Source organism: Trachinotus anak, unplaced genomic scaffold, assembly GCF_046630095.1.
Source record: "Trachinotus anak isolate AG129_WGS33_773 ecotype Australia unplaced genomic scaffold, CSIRO_AGI_Tana_v1 ptg000019l, whole genome shotgun sequence".
NCBI classification, from domain to species: Eukaryota; Metazoa; Chordata; class Actinopteri; order Carangiformes; family Carangidae; genus Trachinotus; species Trachinotus anak.
This window is the reverse complement of record NW_027273870.1, coordinates 4,300,037-4,319,305: the sequence shown is the minus strand read 5'-3', so window position 1 is coordinate 4,319,305 and position 19,269 is coordinate 4,300,037. Positions and strand designations below refer to the sequence as shown.

General features: G+C 42.7%; 2 protein-coding genes and 1 long non-coding RNA gene across 5 annotated transcripts; 1 reads left to right on the top strand and 2 right to left on the bottom strand.

Annotated features, from left to right (window-relative positions):
• Positions 1 to 134: 134 nt before the first annotated feature.
• Positions 135 to 13,189, bottom strand: LOC139636521 (procollagen galactosyltransferase 1-like). Its single transcript, XM_071504653.1, has 12 exons — positions 12,792 to 13,189; positions 9,371 to 9,481; positions 9,154 to 9,271; positions 8,117 to 8,251; positions 6,547 to 6,751; positions 6,340 to 6,459; positions 4,834 to 4,910; positions 4,624 to 4,730; positions 4,102 to 4,234; positions 3,528 to 3,655; positions 1,749 to 1,955; positions 135 to 1,638 (listed from the first exon to the last, which is right to left on the bottom strand). Exons 1-12 carry the CDS (start codon positions 13,187 to 13,189, stop codon positions 1,368 to 1,370), a joined length of 2,010 nt encoding a protein of 669 aa, XP_071360754.1. The 3' UTR covers positions 135 to 1,367.
• LOC139636524 (uncharacterized) lies at positions 12,300 to 16,506 on the top strand. Of its 3 annotated transcripts, none has more exons than XR_011694416.1 (5): positions 12,300 to 12,505; positions 12,771 to 13,252; positions 13,363 to 13,593; positions 15,269 to 15,397; positions 16,213 to 16,506. It is a non-coding gene; the product is annotated as an uncharacterized lncRNA (long non-coding RNA). The 3 variants fall into 3 exon arrangements; XR_011694417.1 differs by having other exon boundaries at positions 12,458 to 12,644; positions 13,368 to 13,593; XR_011694415.1 differs by having other exon boundaries at positions 12,458 to 12,644.
• LOC139636522 (protein Niban 1-like) lies at positions 13,656 to 19,264 on the bottom strand. Its single transcript, XM_071504655.1, has 14 exons — positions 19,035 to 19,264; positions 18,104 to 18,231; positions 17,854 to 17,979; positions 17,644 to 17,758; positions 17,349 to 17,510; positions 17,145 to 17,260; positions 16,787 to 16,891; positions 16,500 to 16,662; positions 16,201 to 16,391; positions 15,448 to 15,615; positions 15,239 to 15,355; positions 14,967 to 15,065; positions 14,774 to 14,885; positions 13,656 to 14,672 (listed from the first exon to the last, which is right to left on the bottom strand). Exons 1-14 carry the CDS (start codon positions 19,108 to 19,110, stop codon positions 14,407 to 14,409), a joined length of 1,944 nt encoding a protein of 647 aa, XP_071360756.1. The 5' UTR covers positions 19,111 to 19,264; the 3' UTR covers positions 13,656 to 14,406.
• Between the last annotated feature and the right edge of the window lie 5 nt (positions 19,265 to 19,269).

Below are 19,269 nucleotides of genomic sequence, written 5' to 3'. Positions count from 1 at the left end.
TGGAGCTCTGGCTAGAAATAAACACACAATTTTTACAATGTTTTATGTACTTTTAACTGGGGGACTGTTGCTGGAGCGCATCCCCTTTTAGCCTGAGCTACGTTCTGTAAAAAATACACAACCAAAACGAAACATTTGTTATAAAAGTTTTTATTCGCTCTTTGGTAAAAAAGACACAGTTTGTACACACAGAGGGGAGACAAAACGTGGAACATTACTAAAAATATATCCATTTGTTTTTCTGATCTTCACCAAATAAAATGCAACAAAAGCTGCAAGGTAAAAACTGCAATATGTAGTGGGGGGAAAAATACTGAAACACTAAACCAATGGGCTGTTGTGAAAATGTGAAGGTAAAATAAAGGAAAACACTGATACATTCATGAGTGAAAAAATAGGTGAGGTTAAGTAAAACAAACTAGTGGTCTCCAACCTGAGTCAGGACCCCCCCAAGGTATCACAGGATAAATGTGAGGGGTCACAAGATCATTAACAGAAAAGGAGAGCAGAAAAAAGAATTGATTCTAAAAAAAGATATATTTATTTTTTCTTTTGTTCTTGTGATTTACTGGATAATTTTACTTCTTGGGGACTATCATTAAAATAAAGCTAAAAAGATTGGTATAAGTCATCACAACCAGCAGCTGGTGTTAAAGAATTGCAAGTAGACATTACTTTGTCTTAATGATTCAAAAGCCAGGTTGGGAACCACTGAGAGAGAGAATAGCACTGTACAGAAAGGTGGTGTTTTAGTGATTCTGTTTTCTTCCTTGGGGCCTTTTTTCTGTCCAAAAAGAGATGTGATATAAAATCTTTATACTTTGGAGGCTCCCATTTTAAACCCAAAACATACTGCAGCTTTTATATGTGTAGTGGAATTTTGCTGGACAATTGAAATGTTACCACCCATTAGGAGACACGTTAGATGAAAACTGCATATCTGAAACAATATTTTGTTTAGTAAAGCTCTCGATGGGAAATTCATTTAGAACAGAATATGGAGCAAGTCTGGGCACAATTATAATAGAAGTAATGGGACTATTAATGGACCAGGCTGTGGTCAAAAGATGTATGCTGGATGCAATAAATAAAACAAAAGCTGCTTGCTGACTCTTCAAGAGTTGATACTACATCTAACCTCCTCTTTGAGAGATCAAGTCGTGGAGAGAGAAATGTACAAGGAAAAGCAACTGTCCCTTATTAGCCTTGTGTCCATCTACTCTGCCTTTCCTCTCTCCTCTGCTTTCGGTTATATTCCTTCCCTCTTATCCCTTTCCCCCACGATCACAGCTTTGTTCTACCTCCCTCATCCTTATCTCTGCACACCAGAGTTCTCTCTCTCTCCCCCTCACGTCCTCTGCTCTTCATCACAGCTCGTCCCGAGCGCTCCAGTTCTCCAGTTCAGACTGCAGTACGTCTGAGTTCTGGGCCTCGAAGCTCAGCTCCTCCTGCTCCTGGGTTTTTCTCGACTTGGCTCGGTCCCAGTCGGTTTTGACCGTCTCATTGTCCCAGACCACCGAAGTTTCCGTGTCGCTGATGTAGCCGGGGTCTCCTGTGTAATGGGTGGGATAAACCAGGAGAGGCTCGGCGGAAAACGCACGCAGGTCCCGACTCTCAAAGTGGTCCATGTACTCTGAACTGATATGTGATGAATTTGGGGACGTGATTAGAAAAGAGAGCTACAAGACAGAATCAAAAAGAAGAGACAGATCAGAGGAAGAGAGAGAAGAGGGGGGGGTTATACTCACACTGGATGCTTGTCGTACATGACAGGGAGGAACTCATCGACAGGAAGCATCTTGGTCAGAGGTTCGGCCCTGAGGAGCTTCTGAGCTCCTTGTAACGACAACATGTAGCCTAGAGTCCAGTAGGAATAGTCGGCTTCCACCAGATTGTGTATGTTGGCCACAGACTTCTCTGGATGATCCACCTGCATGCGCTTCCGTCCAATGTAACTGTACGAGGGTGTTGGGGCAAAGGAAATGAGAGGTAACACATAAACATCACAAGCCCAAAATTAGAGACACGACAAACATTTTGGACCAAAATCATTGCAACAAAATTGTTGCAATCTGTAGATACATTCATAAAAAAGGTACAATTATGTAGTGCTTCCGCTCAACGATGGACAATGATGAACCTGGAGAGTCCAAAATTTTATTCATTTACTTCACTAGTAAATGTGCACTCTAAGCACACATTTAAACAACAAGAAAAATGTTATTCCCCATATTTGATGGAGTCACCACCCTTTCCTCCACCCAATCAGTAATAAGAGAATTTTTGTTTTGACGAGATATACAGCTGTGAAGTGAGAGGAGCAGCAGGTTTGGGAAGTTATTTTTCTCAGTGTAAATTCCTTTTATTAATGATATCCTCAATATAATTTAACATAGAAATGTTGGATACTGTAACAATACTATGGGTTTAGATTGTGGACTTCAGGTTTCATAATTTCAAAATTGTGATCCTGAGAAAATATATTTTTTTAAATCAGTTTGGTATGGTGGATGGCTCTAAATGATACAATGTCCATCCATGAGGCTCTGCAGTCAGTCAAAGAAGCCAATCAATGATGCCCCAAATTAAATCAAAGTCAGTTGGTAACAAAACCCTTCACCATTGTTCCTTAATTCATCAAAAATTGATTTCAACTCCATAAGTGAACTGACTGAAACTGCTGAACGTGTCTCCATGTTTCTACAAAGCATCATGTTTAGCCTCAAATTGCTGTTAATGGTGCTGTTATCAGCACCCTCCTTGGGAGTCATGGTAACCTTCTCTTCTTCTATTGTGCTGTACGCAGACTTACACAGACGTACCTCAGACCTTTTATGGATCTGGGCCGGCGATAGCCAGGGCAGGAAAACCTGGTTTTGGCCTCGTGAACGTAATATCTCAGTAACACCTTTACGGAACTTCTTCAAATTTGGCACAAATGTCCATTTGCACTCAAGGACAAACTGATTAGATTTTGGTGGTCAAGGTCAAAGGTCAAGGTCAGTGTGACCTCAGAGAATACTTTTTAACCATTACTCAAGATTTCACACAGCAATTATGACAAAATATCACACAAATAAAGCTAATATTTTACATGACTCTGAATAAACAGTGATGTAATCTGAAACTAGTCAGAGTCATGGAGACATACAACCACAAGGTGGTGATTCTAGTCATTAAATAACTTTCGAATGCTGACAATTCAGTGTAAAAGATAAGGAAGGAGTCTTGTGCCCTTTCCAAGCTTTGAAAGAGCTAAAATGCACAGTCATCTAACTCCTTTATCTCCTCCCACCTTTCTCTTCTAGCAGCCCTTTGCATGTCTCAGTGGGAATGTGACAATGCTGGAGCCCAGTGCTTAGTAGTGGGATGATAAGAGGCATTATTTCCACAAGTGTTTTCAGCATGTGAACAGTGGTGTCTGAGATATCATGTGTGACAGATGGACAGATTTCACCGCAGGGGGACGACAATCCTCTCTCTTTACTACATCACGTTTTCCTCCCGTTCACTGAGGCATGACTCACATCAGATCCCAGTCCAGCTTGTGTGTCGTCACCTCCAGCAGCAGAGTCTGGAGACGACGTTTGAAGAACACCTCGAAGCGGAGGTCGTCCTCGATGACCAGGGAAGTCTGCAGACCACGGTCTGCGATCTAAATACACATATATGGATTTAGAGAATTTAAGTGCTGCTGAGCCTGATTTTAAAATCTATAGTGTGATCAGGCATTAGTAATGATGGCAAAGCCTCTTAAATCCTTTGCTGGTATTAATAACATTCGGACTCTTTTGATCAGAATTAATATAGATACAGAAGTAATGGCTGCAACACTTTATTCTCTGTGTTCTTCTTATACTTTTGAGACATCTTTTCTGAAAAATACTGCAGTTAAACTATAAAGAAAACAATCCAGAACAATACCACATTTCTTTTAGAGAGCTAAAAAACATATTTCAAAAAAGACTACTACATTTATTGAAACAAATAAAACAAGCTGCCTTTCCTCACACAAACTGAGTTATGGTGTTTTTCAGCAGTAAACGTTATCTACCATGTACAGGTAGACCAACAGACCCGAGACCTGTCTGAGCGTCTCACCTCCTTCCAGATGTTGTAATGAGAGAGGAAACAACCCAGTTCACCCTTGGTGAGAGGTCGACCGTGATAAGGGTCTTTGTACCCTGGCAGCATCTTAATCCCCATAGTCTCTATCTCAGATGTGTTCAGAGCTCTGAGAGAGAGAGAACGGATGGACGCAGAGATCAGAGATAGAAACAATAAGTTATATGGACGTGATGTGGGTGTGAAAGTGGGAAGCAAAGTAAAGGGCTGAATTTTCAATAGAAATGTAACAAAAGCCATGCAGGTGTTGGGAAGACATAATCAAATATGTAAAACATGACACACCCTAATGACAGGGTAGCCTACATATAGATGAGAATTAGATTGAGCTAAAAGTACGTGCTCAGGGTATCTTTAGATGACAGCGAGCGTCCCCACTGCTTTTCACCTGGTTGTTTGTCTCAGCCCCGCCTGCCTACATCAATCTACTCCGCATGTTGCAGAGGCAAAAAGCAGGAAGACGCAAGCAGTGGGGGAGAAAGAAGATGAGAAACGTACTTGCCATCCACAGCAGCAACAACCTTACAGCTGAGCTCCTGCTCGTACAGAGTTCTTAGCATCCGCTCTCGACGGTCAGATCTCCGCACCAGATTTATCATGAACACCTGGGTGCACACCGACGCAAAATCTCACACACATGCTTTGGTTATTGTGTATGTATCTGTGTTGAGTGTGTGTGTGTGTGTGTGTAAGAGGGAATGTGTGTACCTCATCAAAGCCCATCTTGTTAGGCTGCTTGGGTGGAAGAGACAGGAAGCTGGAGGGCTCCAACGGAGGATTTTTCACTTTCAAAGAAAAAAGGGGGGGAACATTACAAAGAGAATGTGAAATGTGTTGGAACAAGGGTTCCCAATATGTATGCCAGGGAACCACAGGGAGCTCCCAAAAAATGAACCATAGTTTAACTTTTGCTTTGATTTTACAAGCTAGAGTAGATGTATTAAGATATAATAATAATAATAATAATAATAATAATAATAATAATAATAATTTTGTAGGATTCACTGTCAACCCCATTGGTGTTTTCAAGAGTGAAGTATATACAGTTGGATATTATGCCATTCAATGCTGAGGGTCATCCTCCCTGCAGGGCGTATTTATCCCTTACAGAACTCACATACAGTAAATGTCCATATAATGATATGGGACCACAGCATTGAACCATGCACATGTACAAGTTTCTATTGGGTATCAAATCATAAACATTAACCTATGTTATCTAAGTCACTTTGTATAAGGAATTTCAAGGGCAGGCGGTCTGTCCCTGAACTGAAGAGCCCCTGTGTTATGACTATTCCCTCCCTAGATTGGAGTCTCAGTCCCATGATATCATTATGACCTTGGTTGCTATGCCAACTGCCATTGGGGACTGGGCCAGCTGGACCCTATCAGTGTCTTCCCAGCTATCCCAGAGACGGACTGCTTTCAGGGCTTCCTTATGAGTCTTAAGAACCTAAACTAACTAAAAACCTCAAGAAGGAAAATTTGCTTCACGGTGATAAAAATCAAATTAACAAAAGTCAGTTTCAGTTGCACATTACCTGATAATTCTGATAACAACCAGTCTATTTTGGGAGTCTCTGAATTCAAGGGTACAGTCGCACCTAATCCCTCACTGCAATTCCTTTGCATTTTAATGGCATAAGCTTTGTGACTCACACCCTGCTTCCACTCCTGTGGCACTGTATGTATCATCCTAATGGCTTTCCATGCTTATCATGCCTAAAGCTTAGACAGAAAAAACTGGCTGCAGAAACCTTTTAGCAGATGTAATTTGATCGTGCAGCAGAAGTGGACAAAGTCAATACAATATACTGTATGTCCCCCCTAAAAATGACATGCTTAATTAACTCTGTAACTCAATACTACTTTGCAACTTTTGGCTACTTCCAGAAAACCTGTTGCTTTTTTTCTGAATTGCTACAGCAAAAAAAAAAATGTTTAAGGATGTTTTCTGCACAGAAGATGAAAAAATCCATTCAACAAATTCAACAAAGCACAACACAGCACTGCAAGCGAAAGATGTTTGTAGTAACAACGGCTCAATCAATCTGAAACCAACAAACCTCCATTGTACAACAATCAGGTGAAATTGCAGCCTAGTGTCTGTTTACGTGCTTCATCACAAACAAGCTCACGCTCTTCTGCTAAAACTGCAGAGCACAAAGAAAATCACTCTGGTCTCTCAGAGTACTCTTTGACCTCTTGACTCACCCATGACCTCAAGCTGTGTATGCAAGAAGCTCTCTGCCTCATCCTGCAAGGTAGCGTGGGAGCGCACTGGCACTGGGAAATACCCGTACGTTTCTTTGTTGCACACATACATCTGCACATCTGAGACAGAGAAAAGACAGGCAAAAAAAAATGCTTAAAACAGGTTACCTCCAGATAATGAGTCTGTCTCCCTTGCATTCGTCTCACCTGCCATGCGAGCTGAGTAGGCGAAGACGATGACATCATCCAGGGCCCAGCTATACTCTGGGTGTGGCGGATAAAAAGCCAGCTGACGGGAGGCCTCTTTCCGTAGGTCGACCAGGTAGGTAGAGTGGACCATCGGTACAGCGAAACAGCCGCGGCGCTCCAGCTTACGGATGGGCATGTAGGCTGGTGTACGCTTGTAGTAACCCTGTTGAGAGCGGATACAAACTCTGCATAGTCACATTCAATTTTCCAAATAGTTTCCACATAAAAAAAGCTACTTCATTTGAGGGAGTTGACTCAGACTCGATTGAGAAAATAGATGGCAGAAAGTCTGAGTCTACCGTATGTCTGTAAGTTTAAGAATGTTACAGGAAGACATTTCTGCTAGCTACTAAATTAATAAAAAAAACATAAATTTTAATATATATATGTAAAAGTGACTAATACCGACTTGTAGAAAAAAAATGACAGACATTGTTTATCGCCTTTTGGCTACAGGCCTATTAACTGTCAATGAAGAAAATGTTCTGTGGAGGAATCAGAGGCAGACACTGGGTTGAAGTTGGTTTATTTTGGGCTGGAGGATAGACAATGTCCGAATGTCTACTCTGATTTGAAAAGAAACAAAGATGAGTACTCGAAGGCATCCTGCCGAGACAGAAATAGATCTCGTCAGATACGTCAGATATGCAAGTTACATTAGTCAAAAGCATGCCAACACAACCGTGTGTGTGTGTGTGTGCATCTTCAAGGTAATATTTTTACTTTCACACTGTCCAAATATCAAAAAGTATTTTTGAACAACATCCATTTAAATGATTTATGAGGCATACATTCATTTAAAGACGCTGCAGCCTCTCGTCTTCGACAGCAGCACACGCCGCAGTGATATAATCTATAATCTACTGATGTGAGCTGAATCTTGTGTTATCAGATAAGGCAAGTTTCAGTTCTCCCGTGAGACAAAGCAAATCATTTCCTTTAATGTACAAATCATATTAACCGCAGCAGAAAACATTGCTCCTATGCTTTCAAATTGACTCATTGACAGCATCTCTAAAGTGACTTATTTCACAAACTCGATTTGCTTGCGCATAAGAAAAAATAATCAAGTGTAAAATTCCTTCTAGATTATATTTGTGTTTTATCAGGGTAGCAGGAGATGTGTCCTTTTATTCAGCAGCTGTGCATGAAAATTGATATACTATCAGTGACTCATAGACTTAATACTGGACTTCATGTGGGTTTTATAGACATTATTATTCATCATTTCAATCCATCCATAACATCTGTTTAATAATTTTGCAGGGACTTAAAAAGCATTTGGTTGTGTGTGGTGACTTTAAAGTGACCTTGACTATTATTTATTATTTAATGTAATTTCTGATCACTCGCCGCAGGATTTTTTCTTTGCCATCTGGCTGTCACAGGTGTTACTACATTAGTCAAAGCAGAATATTTATACCACACCCATACTGCATTAGTTTTTACGTTTAAATCTGGTGCAAAGGACGTGCAGGATCTGTGAGGTGTAAGTGGTGAACAGCTCAAAAGAAAACATCTGCAGTACCTGTGAAGTCATGCCGCACCAGAAGTTGGAGTATGCAGCCCTGGACTCCAACATGGGAGCTACAATGGTCTTGTTCTCCATCATCAGTTTCCACAGCACATCCGGATTGGTGAGCAGGTTGTCACAGTCAGCCACCTACAGATGGAAGAGATGGGCGAAATATTGACAACAATCACACACAAGCACAGACAAAATGTCACCCACTGACACTAAATGATTGATTGAGCCACAGCGTCATGGTTTGATCACGGAGCAGTGTGAAGCATAAGCAGGTCCCCTCCGCACCTTCATAACCTTCACCAACAGACTGCAACTGCATTTGCAATGGACTGCACTTTACTCTGGTGTGTTCTGAATGAATGCTGTTCCATGTCCAGAGAGGAACAGTTTTGTCAATGTCAAACCTTGACATTTAAAGCTTATGTATGTTTGGCTCTGCGTATCTCACCAGGAACAGCTCTAATAAATAAAGACTGCTCGCAAACAAAACAGAATTTTCTTCAGCCATATTTGTCCACTGCATTTCATACTGCCAATTTACAGCTGAGGTCATTTTTAAACTGACATTTAAAACTGTACCTTACCAGTGACACTGAACCTGAAGCCCGGCTGAAATATCGGCTGATATTAGCTCATCCCAGACAAATGGGTATTAGCTCAGGTGTCAATATGCCAATACGCAACAAGAATTTGCGTAAAGTTTGCTTTTTTTAAAATCTCATACTTATTACATATCTTATTCAAAGTTCTTAAAGTAAATAAAAATTCAAAATAATTAATTGACAAATAATTTTCAGATTCTTTAAACTGCCAAATATCAATATCAACCTATTACGGGTCCCATACCACCCACCCACTTTTTATACTTTAAATCATGGCCATGTAAAAAAAAAAAAAAAAAAAACATTTCTGAAGTTTTTCCTCTGAAGTCTGGTGTATGTTGTTTGACATTGGCCTTGGCGGACGTCTGCACTCGTGACACATGAGACACATAATAAGAAGAAGTATATGAAGCCGTTGAGTGGACGATAATATACCAGGAGGTAGTCGGCCCAGATCTCACGGGCTGTCTCCATCGCAGCCTGACGCAGCTTCATCACGTGTTCATAACGGAGATTATTCCAGTGCTTCGGCCCCACCTCGTCTTCAAAGGCACTGAGACAAGCACAGACACACCAATTAAGTAACTTGCTCATCTCACACCCACACCCACACCCACACACACACACACACACACACATACAGAAACAGTACCTGGGTTCATCTTCAGGTCTCCACTCCACATAGTGATAGTAATTCTGCACCTTGATGAGCCAGTCTCTCAGGACGGCTGTGGTGTTATCTATGTTGTGATCTGTCGCCACCCTGTGGGAGGATGAAAACAAACATGAGTCAAGCGTGAACCGTGATCTGCAGTACCACCAACCGAGTAAGGCAATGACTCACTGTTAATTTGGCTTATGGGCAGATATATGGATACAATCCTCTATCACATCTTTATATTACAGCAGGAGTATGTGGGGATGACACTGGTCCTCATACTGATCTTAAGATCAGACTGATCCTCATAAAAACTGTTTTATTGTAGTGTTCTTATAAAATTTCACCTTCATTCAGTCACATTGGGCCACTGACTGAATTTTGAGCACCACAGAAATCCCTGTGCAGGATATTGCCTTATTTATGAATATTTGCCAGCAGTTATTATTCTGCCACTCAAACAGCATTTGAACCACGGGAGCCCCATTCTTGGCTGGTTCAGTCCATCTATTTATCACAATGAACTAATGTCTCTGCATGAGTAGTTACACAGTACTCCCACAAAGAACTGACGTGTAATTATATCCTCATGCTACTTTACACATAGCTGCTTCTCTCTGTTTCATATCATTAGAAATTCAACACCTTTAGATTTTGGATGACCTCACGCTCTGGAAAGTGTTTCACTTATTTCTGACTAAACAATTAGTTCATTAATCAGAAACACAATCAAGCCAAGTCAATGTTATTATACAACAGAAGTTATCTGAAGGGATTTTTCAAACAGAGAAGGTCTAGACCTTCTCTTTCTAGGATTATTTACACAGACCCAACAATTCCAACCAAGAGCAAGAACTTGGCGCCAGTGGCAAAGGAAAAACTTCCTTCTAAGAGCCAGAAACCTTGAGCAGACCCGGACTCGGGTTGGGCTGCCTCGACCGGTTAGGTTGAGTGAGAGAGGGAGTGAGTGAGCAGGAAAGGAAGAGAGACCAAAACCTTGTTACACATCCAACCATCCAGTCCAGCAACGTTAGTATTCATTGAGGATTTCACTCTACTGCTGGCTCCGTTTTGGTCTCCTTCTTAACTCCTTAAAAAAAAAAGTATCTTAATATGAAAACAGCTGCCTGCTGCTGCAGAGGAGAGAGGAGTGTTTAGTAGAAAAACCAAAACAATGAGCTGAAAGATGCTAAGACGGTCCATAGAGCTGAGGGAGCTGGGTGATAATTCTCTGTGGGTGCGTTCGGTGAGTGAGGCCTTTTACATTGCACATAGTCATTTGATCCAGTGTTAGTGTAAATAATTTAGATCAGTGCAGCGAAACCTGGACAACATTATTTATCATAACATTATATTATGACATATTAACATTATATCAAATTACCACACAGCTTCACGTTTTATTCTCTGGGGGTCTTGTTGACATTAGAGCAGCGTTGCACATCACTAACATCAGACAGGGGCAGAACAAGAACAAAGGCAGACAATAGCAGCTGAGAAGGGGAGGGGCGGCATTCATCTCCTGTCTGTGTTATCATAACAAATCTCAGTGTGTGTCGGGGAGGGGCAGAGACACAGACGGGGCGAGAGAGCGAAAGAATGTGTAAATATGAGAAACTGATTTAGTGAAAAGCCTGTCATGCAGCGAGTGACAGTCGGCGTGCTGCGGGTGTTAGTTTCCCATCTGTCTGTGGCGTTTTAACACAGCAGTGCCATCCCAGCACCTACATGTGACCGACTCCCCAATCCGTCTTCTTCCTCTCTCTCTCTCTGTCTCTCTCTGTGCATCTGTCTAACTTTCCCTCTGTGCTTGAGAGAACAATCTGAGCGCTGTGAAGTTTTGAAAGAGCAGAGGTAGTGAATAACAAGAGTTTATGTAAATATTTGGGAGTGCTTGGACGCACGCAGTCGAACCATGCCTAACGGATATGAGACAGAGGCAGAGGGATGAAAAGGGAAGATTTCTGCATTGATAATACCCATCCTGCATGTTCCTGCAGAGCACACACTCACCACTGGGCAGTGTGCATGCATGTGTGCGTCTGTGCTACCACTTGCCAAGTTCTTCTTCATCTTAACTTGTCACGCCGATAACTTCGGGTATAAACAGGTGGCCAGCTAAAGCGGATCGGTTTATGCCTTTCACACTGAATTTCAAAACATACTGTATCATTTCTTCCACTGAGAGAAGAGACATCTTTCAGATCAAAGCAACCACACAGAAAACTGAGCTCAGGCTGCCACATGGGCATAGTTAGAGTCAGGCACAGAGAGTGAATTTCTGGCTCAAACACAAGGAAAAAAAACCTCAACATCCAGGCTGGTTTGTTTAAAGAGACACACAGACACTTGAATCCCTCTTTTTATCTCCCACTGAAAAGATTAAATACAACATTTAGAAGAGGAACGGCACTCTATTTGATCAAACAACCAATTCATAAAAGTAAATATTATCTACATTTAATCCAAACTCTTAAAGTCTTAAACACAACTCTTGCTTGAGGCTGCTGCCCTGTTTTGACTGGTGGCTCAGATATATAATAAAACCCGTCTGAATGCTGATGAAAAGATTAATTTAATCTACACAAACAGTACTGGTGGCTCAGGATCTAAATGAGAACAGGAAGTGAGCAATGCTGCAGAAAAGAATAATCTGGAAGGAGGGGTGGGGGCTGGGTGACAGGAAAACAGCCTGAGGTAAAGGTAATTCGTGCAGAGGCTGTTAATAGGCAGCTGCACAGACACAGTCTGTTGTACCTGGATTGTGCACGACTTTTGACAGCTCAGGTGGCAATTTAATTTTTTTTTTTTTTTAAACAACAATAGTGGTTTTGTTTCCTGTCGAGCCTGCAATGCAATGCAAGGCGAAGATGTGGAAGTTGAAGAGGGAGGGGGAAGAAAAAGGGGAGGGGGCAGGGGGGAAAGAAACGGAGGGGTGATGAGAGACGGTCTGTGACTGAATGGAACTTTTCATGGGCACGACCCTGCCGGCGCAACCCGCCGCCCTGCGCTCCGCCGCCGGGGCCAAGACCGTGATAAAACGCCCCGGCTCGGCCTGAGCGACGCCGCATTTAACTTCCACGCATTTCACCGTTGACTTGGTTTGTTAACAGTGGAGATAAAGCGCTCGTACGTTTCCCCTTCATCTTATTAATAACACAGCGTCCCCACCTGGCCACATCTCACCGCTTTTCCCTCACAGTATTTCTACACGGGGTGGACGTGTCTATACGGTTCTTGAATGAGCCCAGGCTGCCGTTAAAATACAGTCTGTCGTTCTTTACTACTCATTAAATATACATAAATACTTATGGAAAAGTTTTGACATTATTTAGTCTGCCATTCGCGCAGACAATAATATATTCCCCTGCTTGTTTTTTTTTTTTTTTTTAAGGTTTACAGCGATGGCACTCACCACAGCGCAATGCGGTCCTTCGGGTAGTTGAGACGCTCCACGGCACCGAGGAACAGCGGCAGAGAGTGCGCCGAGTTGCGGCAGACCAGCGCGATGACGACCCGGGGAGCGAGGAGCGGAGACTCGGGGCTCCAGCGCTCCTCGGGGAAATATCCCCGGCTCAGGCCCGGCAGGAGAACGAACAGCAGGGCAGACAACAGCGAGGTGACCCGGTGCATGGCAGGGGAGAAAAACTCGCTGGTGACGCGGCGGATAGAGAAGGACGCAGGGGATGTGGAAGCTGAGGGTCCCGCTGTTGTGTTATGCCGACAGTGGATACATGGCGGAGGAGCAGGCGGAATTAAAGGGCAGGTCTGAACTGGTTTAAGGGGAACTCGCTGCTCTCTACAGACCGGCATAGGCCAGCCTCCCTGAGTCTTGTTTACACAGTGAAATGCAGCATGTCAGGCAGCAGCTACTAGGTTTGGGTTCATATTGATTATTGATATTTTATATGAATAACATGTCATATGCCATAAGGCCGACTGGACTACTAAATTTCCTTCTGTAATTTGCTACCCTCCCCTTTAAGAGCAGACCCAGCGGTAGTTCATAGGAAGCGGACAGAGGGCCATGGGCGTGTCCAGGCTGCTAGTCTGCTGCAGGCCCTGCCACACCCCTGGAGGATATTAACGAAGCTCCTCAACTCATTGAACCTCAACTTTACATCAGTGGTTGAAATGAAGTAAAACTGTCTTGTTAGTGCCGCTCATGACCAGAGCTGTGAGCGCTTCAACCAAAGAGTGATTTTTGGCTTGACGAGGTGAACATCAGCCGTATTTTCACAGAAAAAAGCAAAACTTTAAGAAAAAAAAACGTGTGACAGATTTATTTTTTCTTATAATTATCCTGTGACCCCCTCAGGACATCCTCATCTTCAGGATGGGTACCACTACTTTGTGATGGACTAAAATGTTATGTCATTTTAGCACAATAATGTAGCTCAAAGCAACACAAGTTTGCACGCAGTAGGCTACTGGACTGTATGCTTTCATGAACCACAATATACCATAGCTACTATTTTCATTGTCAATTAAATTATCAATTCATTTATTATTAATTTGGAGTATAAAACAGTGGAAAATGACAATCACAATTTCCCAGGGCTCTTCATATTCTAGTTTTTGTCTGAGTGTCCAGAATCCAAAGATAATAATTTGTCTGTGATGTAAATGAGAGAAAAGCAGCTAATCCTCACATTTGAGAGGCTGGAATCAATCAGGCCTAAAGTTTGACATTTTTGCTGATTCATTTTCTGTCCATTGACTAATTGATTCATCGCTTCACCTCTAATATAATTAACTATAAACTAACATACTAAGGTATGGCTAGGTAATGTGGTTTATGTTTGGTTATGATTGTTTTTTATATGCATTTTATAGTTTAAATACCTTTAGATTGCACTAAACCAGTGTCACTAATGCAGTTGACAATGAGTTTCCTTCCTATTTATGTTGCATCTTTGGTGTGAAAAATGCAAATAGATGAAAGTAGAACAAAGTAAATACAGAAGTGTGATTGTGGTGTCTTCAGTGGAGGATGTGACCCTGTACTCCAGTCTGTTGGGTTGGTTCCTTCATGGCTCAGTGAGATGGACATATTCTCCTGCATCGAGCACTGAGAGTATGTGGTTTTCCGAGGTGGTCAAAGTGTCACCCCGGTCAGACATGACGCTCGGTGTGAGTGTTTCAGATCCAGGGCAAGAGCCTGCAGAGGTCTGGCAGAAGTTCTGGCGACAGTCACCAGGAGGCAGCAGCTTGTTTGCTGGTTTAGAGAAACCAGAGCCGGAGCTACAGGGATTAATGGGACTGACGGGGAGAGGTGGTAGGGAGTACCTCATCACTGCAAGAGGGAAAAAAAGCACAAAATAAACACACACACAGCAGTTGGTAGGTTGTTTTGACCCAGCTAGTAAAAAAAAAATCATTATTCACACACTGTACCTGACTGGATGTAGGAGCTCAGAGTGTCTCTCAGGATGGAGTGGAAGATGGTGTCAGGGTGGATGAAGACGGCTTGCTCTGAGTTCACCGTGGCATCGTAACGAGACAAATCCTACAACCAAGGGAGTAACCATTGCAAATGAAGACCAACATAGATAAGACAACATACACATAAAAATGTAAAGACACATACCTGCTCACCCACACTGTGTATAAATGCTGACAGCGTTATCTGCAGGGTCATCTCGAGAATCAGTTGGGATCGAAGAGCAAGCAGTTCCGTGTCCAGGTGCTGTGTATAAGTTGGTTTTGTTTGTATTACGTGGATAAACAGTATGTGGTTGTAAGTGAGGGACAGACAGAAACAAGAACAGACACAGGGAAATTTGTGATTGGTTTCCAGCTCGATAAGCGACAGTAGCATTTTGAGATGTGTGTTTTTCCCACGCCCATCATGTTCCACACCTTGACCACCCTGTCTTTGACCCTGCACAGCACCGCCGTGAGCTGAGCAGAGTCAGAGGAGACGCATGGATATCGAGAGACCAACCTCCAGAACATCACAGCACACATATCCACCACCTGGAAGAGAGACAAGAACAGATGGATGTGAAAGACAGCATGGTAAAAATTTAATTACCTTCATTTACAGGAAGCACGAACAAACAAATTACTTTGTAGAGAGCGTTCTGGGCTTTGAGCACCAAAGGTCTCCATGTTCCACTGTGGACTCCCCATGTTTCCTGTAGCCACGCACATCCCTCTGAGCTCAGTTCCAGCCTGTCCAGGCACTGCCACATCCTGCCTTCATCTGGCCCGAGGCCGCTCAGAGGTGTGAGCACCTCGGATAGAAAATATCTTATGAACAGTTTCACCAGAGAACGTTAAGCCACTCTTGATATTTCCTCCACAGTGTTGGAGACTCAGCTGCCAGTTTTGAAGTTCCCATTATAATATACAGCTCTGAGTAAACACCATGGTCTAAAATTCCACCCTGCTTTAATAGAAGATGGCTGATAAGATATCAATGTTTATAAAGTATTATTCATATTCTAAAAGAACCATTATGTATATCATCTTCCATTAAAGTATTTTATGCTTGAGGCCACATAAAGACTTCGCATAGTTCTTAAATTGCATAGCTGCCAGACAAATAATGAAGTAAAGACACTATAAAAACACTTCACCTGTCACCTGAGGGAAATTTCCATCAAAGATCCTTCCTCTGCAACAACAACAACAATAAAACTGTTGTCTTTCTTTCTTTTTTTTTTTTTTTGGAGTCAAAGAGTTTTAGAGTTTTCCATGGGGGGCCATTGGGTGGTCATGAGCCGCAGTTTTGTTACCAATGGTCTATAACATTTAATTGCTTTGCATCTTCAAAAAAACATAAAGGAAATAACGCATTATATAGCTGCCCATTGTACCTCTTTTTTAAGATCTTTCACTGATAGGCTCATGGATCCCAGGTCTATGATGTCATCACACGCCTCCAGGAAGTATTGCCAGGTTGATGCACATCCATCACAGATGGGCGTGGCCACTTCCTGCACAGTGCGGTCGAGTCTTGGGATGATTACGTGCTGGAGAGACTGTAACATTGGTTCACACATGTCCTCTAGAGTGAGAAGAAACAGGGATACAAAGATGATCGGGATGATGAGCACAGCCTCTTTTTTTTTTTTTTTTTTACATCCTCTGACTTCACAGACACAAACACACACACCTGTGATTGTGTGGGCGATGTGGTCATGCAGCTGACTGGCCTGTTGCAGCCCTGCTGACATCTGCTTCTCCACGTCCGAATGATAAAGTGACAGCTCCTCCTTCAGAGCTAACATCGCAGCTTTTACCTGCTGCTTTGCTGTCTTGTAGACCTCAGACAGCAACTGAGAGGCATGCAGAAATACACATGTACTCAAGATGCATTTGTCTATTGGTTTATTGGTTTACCTATTCAATTATTTATGTGAAGCATAAGCCGAAATATTTTTTTTTTTCTTTTTCACCTACTCTGATCCAGGCTTGCGTTTTCCTGCTGTGTTGTACAATAATCCTGGGAAAGACTTGCACTTTCAGGTAGGGCATCAGTTCTTCCATCAGCATGCTCACCAACACCTGAGGATCAAAGAGAGACAGAAGCAGAGAAAGAAAACAGTTCACTCATACGTGACAGCATACAACACACGAAGGTGAAAATAGCAAACCCTTTGTGTGTAGATAAGTGCAAGATGGTTAAATATTAAGGAAGAATAAGAAGTATTGTGGTTTCAAATAGACAGGGGCAGGATTTCTAAACTAAAAACTGAAAAACAAGATCATAACAACAAGATTATGAAGATACCAGATGGTTTGTCTGATGGCAGCTCACCTCTTCCTCATTGCCCATTGGATGTACCTCCATTTGACAGTTTTCTCTGAGCTTCTTCAAAGAAGACACAGCATCTAAAAAGGCCCTGGATTCTGGGGAATCTTCACACCAGAGTGCTAACAGGCAGCAGATCACCCATATCAAGTCAATGGTCAGCAAAGGAGTAACTTCAAACACGGTACTGAAGCATGTAGAGAACTATACCTGCGCTCTGATGTTGTGTTGCAGCTCGTAGTATGTTGGCCCACCGTGTCTGTTCCTGGTGTGATGCAGTGGCCAGACACACCGGGGAACTGTACGGGTGCTGTATGAAGACAGGGAACACTGTGGGGCAATCCCAACACGGCATTTTACCACCAGATTTACCTGAAGCACACAGCCACACAAAAGCACCGACATGCACACACACACACAGACATTAAAGTGTGCTTGTTTGGATAGAATCAAACATCAGCTACAGGGTTTGTATTGAGACTGGCTGTCAGGTCTGATAGCATACCTGTGACGTGTCGGCACATGTCATCCACTAACTCTTGGTGGTCTTGTATGGATGTGCAGATCTGACAGCCAGAGAGAACCAGCTCTGTCTTACACCCCCAACCACCCTCAAATACCTGGAGCACAAGTCGCAAAACACACACACACACACACACATACACATTGATCAGAGGAAACAGTTGCAGACCAGTACCTGGATTTCTGTTTTTACCTGTTTGGTATCACGGCTCTCAAGCGTAAAACTGCTGGTAACCTTGAGGTGGCGATGTGTCCAGATCCCATCTACATACTGAGGCACAGTCCCCTCCAACACGATCCCAGCATGTGCTACAACATCCTGAATCACAAGGTGACACGTTCACCATCAACACTGTCAACACACACACTGCAGAGGTTCCTGTTTTAGTGAAGAAATGCGCAGAAATAAATATTAAAATATCAAATCTTTGAGATTTTCTCACAGGATGCAGGATGAGAGGACGGGGTTCAGCGGGCTCCACGTGCTTCTTCCTCATGTGGGTCAGGAGATTTGAGCTGTAGTGACGTCGATAGAGAGGAGCCAGGTTCTCCATCATGTCAGCAATGTGCTCTGTTCGTTCAGAGGGAAAGACTAGATTTCAGCAACACGGGACCGGATTGTTTTGGACAGAGAGGCGACAAATTAAAGGAAAAAACCGGGATAATGGAGCAAAGAAACAACCCCTGATGATCGATGAAAATGAAAATTTTTACAGTCACTACATCTCCACCAAACTGAACCCCGCTTAGAGATTTTGGAGTCACATCAACAGCGCTCTCCACCACAATCATCAAGACGTAGAAAGTTGGTTTTTCTGTTCATTTGTCACCTGCCTTTATGTTGACTCAGTGACAGTTCATGACAGCTCACAGTTGATGTTGTGGGTGTTTGGTAAATCTATTGAACATGAATGACAAAGGACGGACAGAGCGAGCTTGAAGGTGCACTGGGCACAAAAAGATGGAATATGAGGATAGAGTTATTGATTTGTATGTGTGAGTGTAAATGGACTGCAGTTATACAACACTTTTCTACTCTTATCGACCACTCAAAGCATTTTAAAATGGAAGCCACATTCACCCAATCACACACACACTCATACACTGATGGAAAAGCCATCAGAGGAAATTTGTTGTACAGCATCTTGCCCAAGGACACTTTGACACAAAGACTGGAGGAGACGGGAGCTCTTTGGCTCTGAGTTTGATAAACACTGGGCAGACCAGGTCAAAAGCAACAAGTGTAACTCGCTTCATCAAAAAGGTGAGATAAATCTTGAAAGATGAACATGTGACTGGCCTGTTAGTCCAGTGATTAGAGCTCTGTTCACATGCTCAAACATATTCCTGTTACCTATTCTCCTGCAGGCTTACCTGAGATGTACCTGTGTTCCTTAGAGTTGAGGTGATAGGTGAGCTTCCCTCCCATTCTCCTGTGTTTCCCTCTCATTAATCCCACTCCTCTTGTTTATTCCTCTCCTCTGCTCCCGTCTTGTACAAACCTCTTATTCGAATCGATCGTGATGGTTCATCCTCACCCTTTTCATCATTCTCTCCCCACCTCTTCCTTTGCTTGCATGCATTTCCCTTTGTTGGACTCAATAAAAAT